The sequence below is a fragment of the Prenolepis imparis genome, unplaced genomic scaffold (assembly GCF_030444845.1).
Source record: "Prenolepis imparis isolate NDT839.2.m4 unplaced genomic scaffold, iyPreImpa1.0 SCAF_3, whole genome shotgun sequence".
Taxonomy (NCBI): domain Eukaryota; kingdom Metazoa; phylum Arthropoda; class Insecta; order Hymenoptera; family Formicidae; genus Prenolepis; species Prenolepis imparis.
In genome coordinates, this window is record NW_028141161.1 from 19,784,329 (window position 1) to 19,797,885 (window position 13,557).

The window sequence follows — 13,557 nt, forward strand, 5'->3', positions numbered from 1 at the left end:
ATTTTTAAATAAGCAGATATAATATTTCTCATGCGTGAAAATATTTCACAAGTCAATAATTTATTCTCTCAACCAGTAATTTAATTTAACAAATTCTATCGAGGTCACGACTAATTTATTTGCACATTTAGAGTTTAAACTGTAAAGTATACCACGCTTTATTACTACTCATTAGTGACAATCCCACCGCTCCGTTTGTTATCTACTTTCACCTAAATTTGAATTCTAAAACGATTGAAATTTTTTGCAGGAAATTTTAAAACGCGGCTACTAAATTAATCAACTAATTATTAGATTTAATCTAGAATAAGAAACCTTGAACTGTGATAAATAAAACGTTCTATGCATTATTCTATGCATTATAATTTTGATAATAAAGTTATTACAAACTGTGCCGCTCCTATCTATAATAATATTACATATTTTTAATACATAGTTTACATCATTTTATGTTAATCTTAATATATTTATCAAGAATTAGTTTCTTTATCAATAATCAAATAAATTGCAGTATTTTTTGTATTTTACAGAAATATATTAATTTTTCTAAGAAATAAATAAATGTACTAAAAAAATGTTTTAAAATTGTAATTAATAGACAACTTGCTAATATTATTGAATATTTGTATATTATTGAAAATAATAAACGTATTAGATATGTATAATAATTAGTAATATGGAATAGAATTATTATCAAATATAAATCGTCAGCTTGCTTTGTGTAAAATATCACCTTTTAAAGTTACAGCATGTTTCGCGACGCTCTGAGTTTTCATTATAGTCGATGCGCAATCGTGCATTTTTCCACATGGTTTCCCTATTCCTCGGTTTACACTACTCGCCCTATCGTGTAATTAGAACACGAGAATCGCCATGCAATCGACAGCATAATGTGTAGCTGATATAGTTACGCCTGTCTCGTCCGGCAACGATATAAATTACGGGCACGCGTTAAACTTTTTACTGCCGTTAAAGAGAATTATCGCGCTCATTAACAGCCAATTAACGTTTAACCCGAGGTTCAGGTGAAAGTGGCGGCGGTGAAAAAAAGAAGAAACTATCTATTATTCTTCTAATCGTTTCCGTTAGTTTGTACGTTCAATGATTACGCCGAACTTTCCCGAAGTACAATCTATATTCTTAACGTTTCTCACGGCTTAACAATTTGTTCCCCGTTTTTTTCTTCCACAAACTTTCTAATTAAAAATAGTATGCAAAATTAAAACAAAAAAATATCTAAAACATTATATATATAAAGAAACTTTATCTAATAATAAGATACTTTAATATATATATACCGGGTGTCCCATTTTAAAGGACCCACTCAAATATCTCAGAAACACTGCGTTAAATCAAAAAATGTTTCCTACAAAAGTTGTAGGGTTTCGAGGGGGACATAACATAGTAATATTCATATGACCTTGGGCGGCGTCTCCAAGGTTTAACGCAGTGTTTCTGACAATGAGATATTTGAGTGGGTCCTTTAAAATGGGACACCTGGTATATACTTTAAGATTGTAAAATACTTTAAGATATAAATATGCTTTTTCTATTTATCATAAAGAATTTTATCAAGTCTGAGAAAATGATAGTAATAGATACATAAAATTTGTTGATTTAAAGATAGAAGTTTTAAATATATTTTCTTCATATAATTTTTTATAATCTAAGATTAAAATTACGTAATTCTTGCTTTAATGCGATAAATAAAATCTTGTGGAAGAAAAGATTGCTAGTGATAATAAAACTGTAAAGCTGTAATGAGAAGAATGACCATGCTTCAATCAACCTTCAAAGAAAAAGTATCTAAGTTCTTTAACTTCGCGTTTTCGTATCTTATGTTTTATCAGAAGGCTTATTACGTTAACTTCACGACTATTAATCTTGATTAAAGCAAAATTTCTTCGTCATTTCAATTCAATCATCTATTGATCAAGACAATTCTCATTTCGCGCAATCTCACATGTGTCCTTGAAGAAATTATTGGATTAAGGTTATACTATCACGTTCTATCGCAGTCTAATGCAAATTGTTTTCTGAGAATAAACCAGAAACTTATCCTCGAAAAGAAAATGCGCTTAAAATATTCAATTTTAATAGGTATTTCAGTTTTGTGCATCTTTCTTTACAAATTTTTTTTTTAAGTCAATAATCTAATGTTCACAAATAACTAAATAGCATTAATTTTAAGCATCGTTTCTTAGTTATGTTTATATTAACGATTGCTCATTAAGTTGCTTATCTTTAATTTATTTAATCAAACTCACCATAAACTATTTTATATTACGACATTTACAGCCAAAGTGTTATCAAAGTGTTATGAAATGCTTTATAACATTTAGACAAAAAATTTATTACTAAATTAAACTCATTTTGTTTATAATAATTCTATGAATTAGTATGTTAATTTTGAATTATCTTAAACTTATGTGTGCAGAAAAGATACGTGCAACCTTAGCGAAAGCAATTATATTTGCACGTTCATAAATAAGCTTTCGTATAATTTATACAAATAATTAGGTAAAAGCAATATATGTATAATTAATAATAACATATTAAATCATTTTTCACTAATCGCATTTACATCTCATATTAAGTAATATATTCTTACTTAATTAAATTCATTGATTAAAATACAACAATTAAATATTAATTGAAATGATTAATTAGACTAGAAATAAGCTATCTCAAATGTCAATTATTTTAAAAATTAGAAAAATAATACTCCAGCTAGCATTAAATTTCAATGTCAAAATATGATATTTCAATTGAATCTGACGAATCTTGAGAGATTGTTAAACAAACTCATTATAAAACTGTTAATGATATATCTTTAACAGTTAATAATATAGTCTTTTGCAAAACGCAGTAGTTACATCGTTTGCAATTGTACCGATTCGCTAATATCATTTTCAACACACGTAGTTTCGCCGCTTTTCATCGCGAAATTTCTTTAACCGCTCATTATTACATCTTTCTATTAGAAAATCATAAAAATACACGTTGCTTCACGACGCATTATTTTAATCTGCTATCGGTTAAAGATCGAATTTTTCGTTCTCATCTTATAATATTTGCCCACAATATGATCACACTTCTATGTCTATTCGAAACGGCCGACAATTCTTTTTTTCTCCCAAAGTGTATACAAAGTGCACGCTTTGTTTCGACATGTATATGTGCTCATGTAATATTTAATAGATTGTCTCTCTTTCTTTATGTTTCAAGATCTCACGTTTTAAATGCAAGAAAGAGTTATATGAAAACATCATTGTTTCACTGATTTATTGACTGCAGAAACATCATGTAATCGATTTAATAATTTTTTTCAGATCGAGATATATTTTTAAATATTATACAATATTTTTTCTGTTTTTAATACTTTTAAAAATACAATTTCGAAATTTTTAGGTAAACTACACGGAGAAAATTTTCTCTTAGAATTTATCCTGAAAATCAAGGTAATCGTGAGACAATATGGTATGGAAAGAATTTTATGAGAATTTCTCTGATTAATATTTATCACAATAAACATAATAATATCTACACGTTAAAATATAAAACATGTTTGAGTAATTTTACCATGCAGTTTAGTAAAATTAATCAAACATGTTTTATATTTTATTGTGATAGATATTATTATATTATTTTTATTGTGATAAATATTAATCAGAGAAATTCTCATAAAATTCTTTCCATACCATATTGTCCCACGATTACCATGATTTTCAGGGTAAATTTTAAGAGAAAATTCTCTCTGTGTGCTCTTTACTTATAAAGTGTCTCGAGAAAGACAAGATTATGAAGGTATTAAATAAAATTAATGAGGATTTATATATGATTTAAAAAAAACTAGGAAGAAAATAAAATGGAAGATATAGTCGGAAGAAGAACAGATTAATCTTTCAAACATCCTGCATACTGCATATACCGCTTTCTAATATAAGGTCGTATCGACAATCTGTTGGTTTCAATTAAGATATCATAATATTTTTTGACATTGATGCTAGCTGTCAAATCTTGTTTCTTTCTAATCTTTGGAAGCAAATATGTACATAAATTATATATTGAGACTTATATAAGAATATCTTGCGATACGTTGTGTAAACGCGTAACAAATTTTAATCTGAAAATGACCCACTTAGTGCAAAATTTATTGTTCTTGTTTTTTTGGTGTCTTCAACTGAAATATTTACATACATTCGATTTAGAGAAAATACATTCTTTTGCAATAACGATTAAAGTATAGATCAATAAAAATACATAAACTTACTATACTAATTATTTTATATGATATAAAATAATTTTTGCATAACTTTCATATAATTAAAATTTTTTTTCGTAAAATCATAAATATCCGAATTTAATGTTAAATAGTTCACAATTATTTTTCGCAGTTGCAAAGATCTTTGTCTCATATATTATAATATAAATTTTTATAAGCATTATATAAACGTGATTTTATATATACATATATGTAAGTTATATATATTTAATTTTGTATATAAAAAATTTAAGACTTGATGCGACACATATTGTCTTAAAAAGCAGAAACATATGTTCGTTATTCCATGTGTAAAGTTGACGACGCGATGTCGTGAGAATAATAAAGAAAACAACACCTCGAAACGGCGCGGTACATTGAGCAACCTAAAAAACACAGCGCGTAGCGACGAATTTCACTTTCCAAGTTAATTAACCTTGAATGACGTATGAGATATTATCAATCTGCGTATAGTACTTTCGTAAGAAAATTTACTCAAGCATCACCCGCAAATTTCTTCCTTCCACGAAATAAAATCGATGAACTTTTCTGCGTGTTTCACACGCAAATTTAATATATCCTTCAAACAAACGCTCTTTTTCTCCCCCATTATATTCGTATTCATTAAAATCAATCTACATCTTCGCATAACTGATAATGTGATGCGAAATTCCTTATGTGTCCGTAAATGTTTTTGACGATTTCCTGTTTTGCATGCGGCTAATAATTTCGACAATAAAAGTTGCTATCCTTCAAACGTGGCCATGTAACTACCTGTCACAACTTAAAAAGTTCTTTGTTCTGTTCCTATTATACTAAATAATCAATCGTTCACCGTCAACTATCGCTCTTAATATTGATCTTCTACATCAAGATTCTGGTTTTAGGATCGCGTAATCTATACTATACGGTATTAGCACTTACATAAAGCAACCTGTCTGGAGACGCGTTTCAACCTGAAAACCATCCAACTTCGAGCAAAAAATTCGCTCATGTCGGAACGACTCGCCACATATGTTCAAGTAGCGATGGGCTTGATACTTTCGCTGAATAAAACGAACTGTAAATTGTGCGAATAGAATATTATACATTTACGATAATTAATTTAATCGTACATGATAATTAATTTGGTTAATTATAAAACAAGTTTAACATTGTAAATTACAGATTATAAACATATATAAAAATATAAGAATCGAATTCATCAAGCGACATACATTTTCTTTAATATGTAAATAAATTTTATCGTATTTGCTCCTCTACTCTCATAATTAATTCTTTTTATATCTCTATATTTATAACTTTTTAATTAATTATTCATAAAGATTACTGCACTTCAATTCAAAATTATACTTTTAACACTCTTTTATTTTGCGCTTTCAATTTATAATTTATTTAAATCAATTTGTTTTTATCTATTAAATATTAACTATATACAAAAAGAATAACATTTTACGAAAAATTATATAAAATGTGTTGATCATTGTATATTATATCTTTTGCGAATGGAGTGGATCTGTTTGAAAATTGTAAGCCGATATTAGCCCATCACTATAAGCACATTAATACGTGCGTATCGATTCGTTTTCAGGCTACGCACGTTTGCAAACCGTTTTCACCTGACTTCCGCCGGAGGGGCTTTTAGAACTGCGTGGTGTCGCGCGCTTATGAAACTTCCACTGGTTTCCTCCTACGGGACATATTGCTGATCTATCAGAGACAGCCTGTCAACTTCCTATTTTCTTTTCTTTAATCCAAGTTTAATACTGCAATAATTCATTCTCAAATATCTCATTTATTTTTGAAATAATATATATGTATATATACAACATACAACAATTTTTATTAACATTGAGATTGTGCAATTCAATAAAATTCTAAGAATATTTATTTCAATAATAGATTTAATATTTATATGTAACACATAATTGTTGCATATTTCACTATTTCTTTTTTATTTAGTTCTTAGTGTTTCTTCTAATATTGTGTGATAATATAGATTATATGATATTGATCTTACAAAAAAAATTTATATTAATCAATGCGCATATTTCTTTCTAAAAAGTTTTGTACACATATGTTAATAACAAGGTTGAAAGGGTTATATTTTCTTTAGGCAGATATATCAGCGTATGTAGGTTACGTTGGAAAGCAGCTAAAGTTGAACGTTGAGTTTACGCGAACCATCGTTTCTACATCGTTTTATTCTTTTTCTCTCATTCTAGATATTTTTGTTCCACTTGTCTTTGTTATCGTATTATTATATACCCAACAGTTAAATATAGATACTTCCGTGCACATAAAGTAACAACATAGTACCATGAAGATCTTTCACTTTTATAATATAATAATTTTCATAATTATTAATAATAATTTATTACAAAAATAACCGTACGTTAACTTTTTATTCCGTTCTAAAATTATTATTTCTCATCATATTTTCTTGAAACTATTCTCAGCTTCATAATTTTTATTCTTGTAATTTAAGAGAAACTATTCTTTATATCTGTATAATTCTTTTCTTATAAATTATATCTTTATTAATTATATATTTTTTAATATATATTTAATCTCTTTTTTGCGTTCTTTTGTTTTATTTTTCGTAATTCGCTTTTTTAAAATCTTCTCCTACGCCCTTCTTTCGCACTTCTTATCTTTATTCGGTTTTACATGTTCTTTTACTTCCACCGAATTTTAGATGCTCGCAGTTATAAAATTTCCACCGATTTTTTGCACGGAAAACCTGATAAATTGATAATAGGCTGCGTGGGTGGTTTGGATACGTTTTATCTAGTCTTTTTCTCGAGTTCTCTCGCGATAGCATTCCTCTTCGACGCGACTTTATATTCCAGAGACAATCTTTACGCCCACTCTTTCACTTCAGTTCCTGCGGAAGAGATCTTAAACGTGCAAGCATGTTTGCAGCATAAACATTTCAAAGAGGAGAACGTTTAATTTCTAAACATTTCAATCTTATACATTTTACAACACCTATATATCTCACATATGTACCTATAAATCTCATATATGTATCTATAATCTCATATTTTTTAAATCTTCTATTAAATCTTCTTTTATTTGCTAAAATAAAGAATAAAATGTAAGAAGGTTCAACGAACAAACAAGAGCTGCCTCGGACATTGACGTATATGCAATGCTCTTAGATCAATTAACGTCATCGTTACTTTGCTCGCTTAAATGTCATTTCAGAGACCTGTTTAGATCGTGCATCATACAGTCCGGCCCCGGTAATTTGCGATAAATGGCGTACAATACGGCGTCGTAATTTTTTTCCGCGAAAAAAGGAATTGCGATAGAAAGCCGTTGGAATCCGGAATTTCTATTCTAAGTCCACCCTATTTGGTAGATACTTGCACGTACGTTCACTCGCTGACAGCGAAACGTGTATATATATATATATATATATATATATATATATATATCGCTGATTCCTCTATATATATCTCCTACCATGACTCTGCACTAATTCGTCTATCTTTATTCTTAAACAGTGAGCTAATTTTTTTCAAGAATTTTATTTTGTTAAGAACCTCTTATAGCTCTCGAATATCTAGATACACATAAAGTGCTTGTAATGCGTAACAAGAAGACATATTTACTTTAAGATGGGCAATATTATTTACCATCATTAAAAGTTGGTTCAACAAAAAAATAAATGAATAATTGAAAATAAATATACTTGATGTCATGTGTAGAATTTCAAGACAAATATTGTAGCGTTGAATAAAAATATTGTTAAAATTAATATTATTAAAGAATTATTTTATAGAATAAATTTGTTCTGAAGTGAGAGATAAAGATACTAAAATTATATATAAAATATTCTAAAATCGTACTTATAGCTCATCAATATATTATATGCGTTATAAAAAAAATTTGCAGATTTTATAATAACGGACATGTAAGAGAAACCTATTACATCTTACATCCATCAAAATGTCCGAAATAATTTCAAAATAAGCGGGATATCGCACCGCGGAGCAGTGAATGTCAGTGTTTTGACGGCAAAATGTTGTAAAACTCGATTCTCCAAAGTTTCACCAATGGATGTAACAGAAAAGAAACGAGTTCTTTTTTTTTTCCTTTTTTCTTTACCGTTATACCGGTTGGTCACGATTAACGACGCTCATTAATAATTCAGCGCAATCCATTGCATCCTACGATCGCGACGAAGGCACGAATGACTTCGAATCCGACAATAAGAGATATATCTAAGTATAGAATGAAAGGAAGAAACGATCGCGCCCCTCGATAAATATCCGGAGGTCAATCCTTGCCGCTCACAAATAAAATATTAATATTTTCCTGGAAAAAACGCGCGCGCACGTTTAAAAATGCTGCCATTAGCTTAATTTATCCATAGTATTATAATCATTTATACGCGACGTACATACATATAACTCGATACTTTCAGGCGTGGCAGAATGAGATAGAAAGTTGTAATACGATAGAGATTTGTAGCGCTGTGTGTATGTGCGGTGATTGCAAAGCGGCATTTTACAATCGCAATTAGAACCTTATAATCTGTTTATTTATGACCATGAGAAAAACAATGTTGACATTGTGTAACGTGTAAGCTGTGTAAAAGCATTTGTATAAACTGCAGAGACAGTGTAAAAACAAATAATGTAACCGTTAATATTAAAAATAAATGTAATATATAAAGAGATTGAGGATCCATATAGATAGATTGTAAGTTTCTATAATAATTCTAATTAAAATTGAAATACAAATGCACAGCGTATAAAAAAAATATTGATATCTTCTAAGAGAAAAAGAAATCCAATGAGAGAGATATTTAGCAAAATAAAATATTATTTTGCACAATTTGATAACAAAAATGATTAACGACGACGAGACAAAGTCAATAAAGTGCAAAAAAATTCCAGACAGTTTGGAGCAGCAAATCGATCGCATAATTTTCGTTAATTTTTATCTAAAAATAAAATAATAGAAAACGAAACATTGTACACTAATACGTACATACAATATTAGAGACGCGGGCTCGCGTTAGCTTTTTCATTTAGTACAAAACAATAAGATTTGATTAGATAAGATTAACTTGAGATTAAGAAAGAGATGAAAAGTGGAAAGCGAAAAAATTTACCGATTTACTGATTCAATTACACAGGTAATTCTCAAAAGTGCACTTTCACAGCGTGCGGACAGGTGAATCTTGTAACATAACGTTACGAGGCACGTAATGAAGTTGTGATGGGATATATCCATTTTCCGTACATCCATTCAAACACACATACGTACATACATACATATCTATAGAGAAAAGGACCGCCCACGCGCGACGAGGACATCACACGATTACTCGGCGATTTCGATGCCGCTGTTCGGCTAAGATTTATGTCATTATGTCAAAAAAAAGAAAAGAAAAAATACGTCAACGAGGTCGTCGCACGACGAAAGTGAGAGGACACGTAGCACCCGGAAGGACAGAACGAGTTCTCCTTCAGAGGACTTTGATGTGTGCGTGTGCATGTGCATACAGCCGCACTGATTTGCATCGCGGAATCATTTTATTGTATTTGAATACATTGTAGTGCTATACTTCGAACGGATATATTTTTTGCGAATTTTTCATAGCGCGATTCGCGCATCCGAAAATTTAATCCGAAGCGATACTCGATGTTTATTATTCGATAAGTCAGTTTATCTCAATTATGATAATCAGCATTAAAATTAATGTTTCGCGGATTCTTATTTTACATCTTTATGATATTTTTGCATTAACTGATGCGTAAAATAATTATTTAATATATAATAGAGATATAAGATAAAGAGATATAAGATAAATAGTTATATATATATATATATATATATATATATTATATTATCTAAAATTATACATCTACACATATATAGTATGATAAATAATGATTATCATTTGTAAGTTAACTACTTCCTTCTTATTTAATTAGCTTAGAATCTGTCAATGCTTTCTTCTTGAAAAATTTTACTACGAGTTTAAATAAATAATATATATGTACCTATATTACTCATTTAAACTCGTAGTAAAATTTTTCAAGAAGAGAGCATTGACAGACTCTAAGCTAATTAAATAAGAAGGAAATAGTTAACTTACAAATGATAATCATTATTTATCGTACTATATATGTGTAGATGTCTAATTTTAGATAATATAAGTATAGCATATATAATAGTAATAAATTCGAGATTCCATAAATTGTACAATTAACTTCAATAAATTAAATTGCATATAGATTTCGAGTCAGCTTAGATTAGAATCAATTATTCAAATGTGTTTAATGAAGCGTTGTGGCAGACAAATTTCGTTGCACGATATTTACATTATTTCATCGACAATAAATTAACCTAAGTGCCGATTAACAAAATATATAAATATTAATATATATTTGTCGATTTTAAATTTCTTGATCAATTTTAATATCGGCCGAATTTGACGTCAGTGAAATAGCGATGAAAACATTGTCGATGATTTGAATGTAAATCGTCGCGAACATACATTTTAATCATCAACTGCAACAAAATGCCCTAATAATGACACGAGCAATTGCGATCTCACATGTCCACCTATAATCCGACATTCGAATCGAACTCTTTTCAGACCGGTTCCACGGTGGTCTCACATGAATCGACGCGTGATGTAATAACTCCGTCGTGCAAAAGAAAAGATCAAACAGTTCGAAGATGAAGCCGCGTGTAAAAGAGAAACGTGTTAGACACAGGACATCCTGCCGTAAATATCTCTCCGTCGCGGCAGAGCGACTTTAAATTGTTTCTCTTTCATTTTCGATCATGATGCTCGCAAAATTGGAGCAAATCGTTTCGGCTAATCTCTCTACGTTAAAGATCTCTGATGGCACGACGATCGAAATGAGAACCAACCGAAGAAACCGACTTTTTACTTAACGCACGAGTAATTTAGAAAATTGTTCTCTCTATATAATCGATTAAATTTAAAATATAATTTACATTATTTATAATTTTCGAGTTAATGAGCAGACAAATATGGCGCGATGGTAATTTAACTCCCTTTAACTTCTTTTCGAGTTACATAAAAGCTGAAGATAAAAATATAATAATTACATATAATATAATTATTATATGACATTATTTGTTCTTTAACATGATTAAGAAGATTATATAATCGTCTCAAATAAATGCAAAAAATATTTCGACTCTAATTTTTTAAGAACATGAAAGACAATATATGTGTGTCTTAAAAACTATTATATTTTAAATAAAAATTTGCATCTATGATTATTTAAAAAATCCAAAAATTTAACAATGACTCAATAAATAATCAATGCGACAAAAAATTGTTACTCACCATATTTATTCCAATTATTCAAAACAACAAAAACAATAAAGGTCCGTGACTCGTATAGCACCACGCGAGAGTAGAAAATCGACGAAAAATTCTCCGAACACGGTGTCTAATTGATGGAAAAACAGTGTGCGAACGAAGAAAAAATTCAACAGAACGCGACAGTATTATCGGAGGAAAAAAAGAAAAAAAAATCTCTTCGTTGCGGATCAATATGAATCAATAATCGAAGATTCGTCGCCGCATGATTGTGGAACTGTCACTGACAGCAGTTCGGGAAACACTGACTTTGTGTGGTGAAGGAGCCTACTGTCATTCTTTCTCTCTTTCTCTATCTTACTCTCTTTCATTTTCCCTCTCTCTAGCTATATCACTCCCTCTCCCTCTCTCTCTCTCTTTTTCTTTACCTCCCCTTCCTCCCTGAACGAGGTGCACCCTCTCACCTTCTTTCTCGATCTCTCTTTCTCTCTTTCTCGCACATACTGCACATTTTTGCAACATACTTCCAGACGACGACGACGACGTCGTCTTCGTCGCCACCACCGTCGTCGTCGTCGTAGCCGTAATGGCAATTAAAACCGCCTTTCATTTTGCGTATAGTAAGTGACAGCGCGCGCTATAGCTAAAATCGGTCGCGCAGGACGGCGCGAAAGATCGGCGTTGGCAAAAGCACCGGACTTCGCCGACGATCAGCTACGGTGAATATCGATCACTCTTACTGTCCATAATATCTTCGTTTTCGGCATGAATATTGAAACTGAGATCTTACGGATTTAATTTAAAGAATTGGCCAATTTCGAAGCTAGATTGTATAAATTCTTCGTTTTTTGTTTCAATGTTTTTAATAAGCAACAATTATAGTTAATTGAAATTTAATTTATTCATCTTTTTGTCAAATGCAAAAAAAAGAAACAAAAAATTAGTTAAAGCCTAATTAATAAACTTCAACTAATATTTATGGATATAAATTTAGCGTTTTTTTTTTGTTAATTAATGTAGCATACTAAGTAGATCAATTTACAGACTTTTCCTCGACATAACTTCAAGAATACAATAATTTAAATTGTTATAATAGCAATAAATGTAAGACAGTATTTGCCAGTTACTTTCAATGTTGCCTAATATTAATAATAAAATTAATAAAATAAATGGCAATAAAATTAATAATTTTAGCAATATATATGAAAAAGTTTTATAGTTATCATTACAAGATATGTAACGAACAGTGTTGTGCTTAGATGATTTTAAAATTAGCTAGATAAAGATGAGATAAAAATATGTAAATTCTTAGCTAAGATGAAGATGATTTTGTTTTAAATATATCTAGATAAAAGATAAAATTATATGACGATTCATCTAGATAACTTCCAGATAACATTATTTTTAAAATCGCTTATGTAAACACACAGTTAAAAAATGTAAATGAATAAAAATGTAATGTAAAATTAAAAAAATGGAAATTATAAAAGAGATATAAAAATATATTCATAGTTTTTTATTTATAAGTTTTTATCGTTTACTGCTCAAGTTCTACTATACTTAAAATATTTTCATGTGCTATGAAACTCTAAATCAAATTATCTGAATATTATTTTAGATAATTTAGTAAAGATAACACTTTTTTTTATCTAAGATGCAGATATAGATAATACATTTTTTAATTATCTATATAAAGATAAGATAACGCCAAAATTTCATCTAGATGATCATCTATATAATTTTATTTAGATAACAGCAAACACTTTTTATTTAGAAATTTTATTTAGATAACAGCAAACAACATAATAATTTAGCAACATATGCAATTATCTCATGTAATAAGAATAGTGACTCACTTAATTTACCAAAGCATGTTCCATCAAACATGAAGAAAGTAAATATAAAAAATTGTAAAAATAAAATTTTGATGTAATTGTATAAATAAGACAAATATATATATAACAAGAGA

General features: G+C 29.3%; 1 protein-coding gene across 1 annotated transcript in view; it reads right to left on the reverse strand.

The window, feature by feature from the left end:
- The window catches only part of Cht7 (chitinase 7), a 29,912-nt gene extending 17,475 nt beyond the window's left edge, over window positions 1-12,437 (reverse strand). The window contains exon 1 of the mRNA XM_083033388.1: window positions 11,613-12,437. Within this exon, the coding sequence (XP_082889514.1) occupies window positions 11,613-11,615 (3 nt within the window). The 5' untranslated portion in view covers window positions 11,616-12,437. The remainder of the gene's footprint in view (window positions 1-11,612) is intronic.
- Window positions 12,438-13,557: the final 1,120 nt, after the last annotated feature.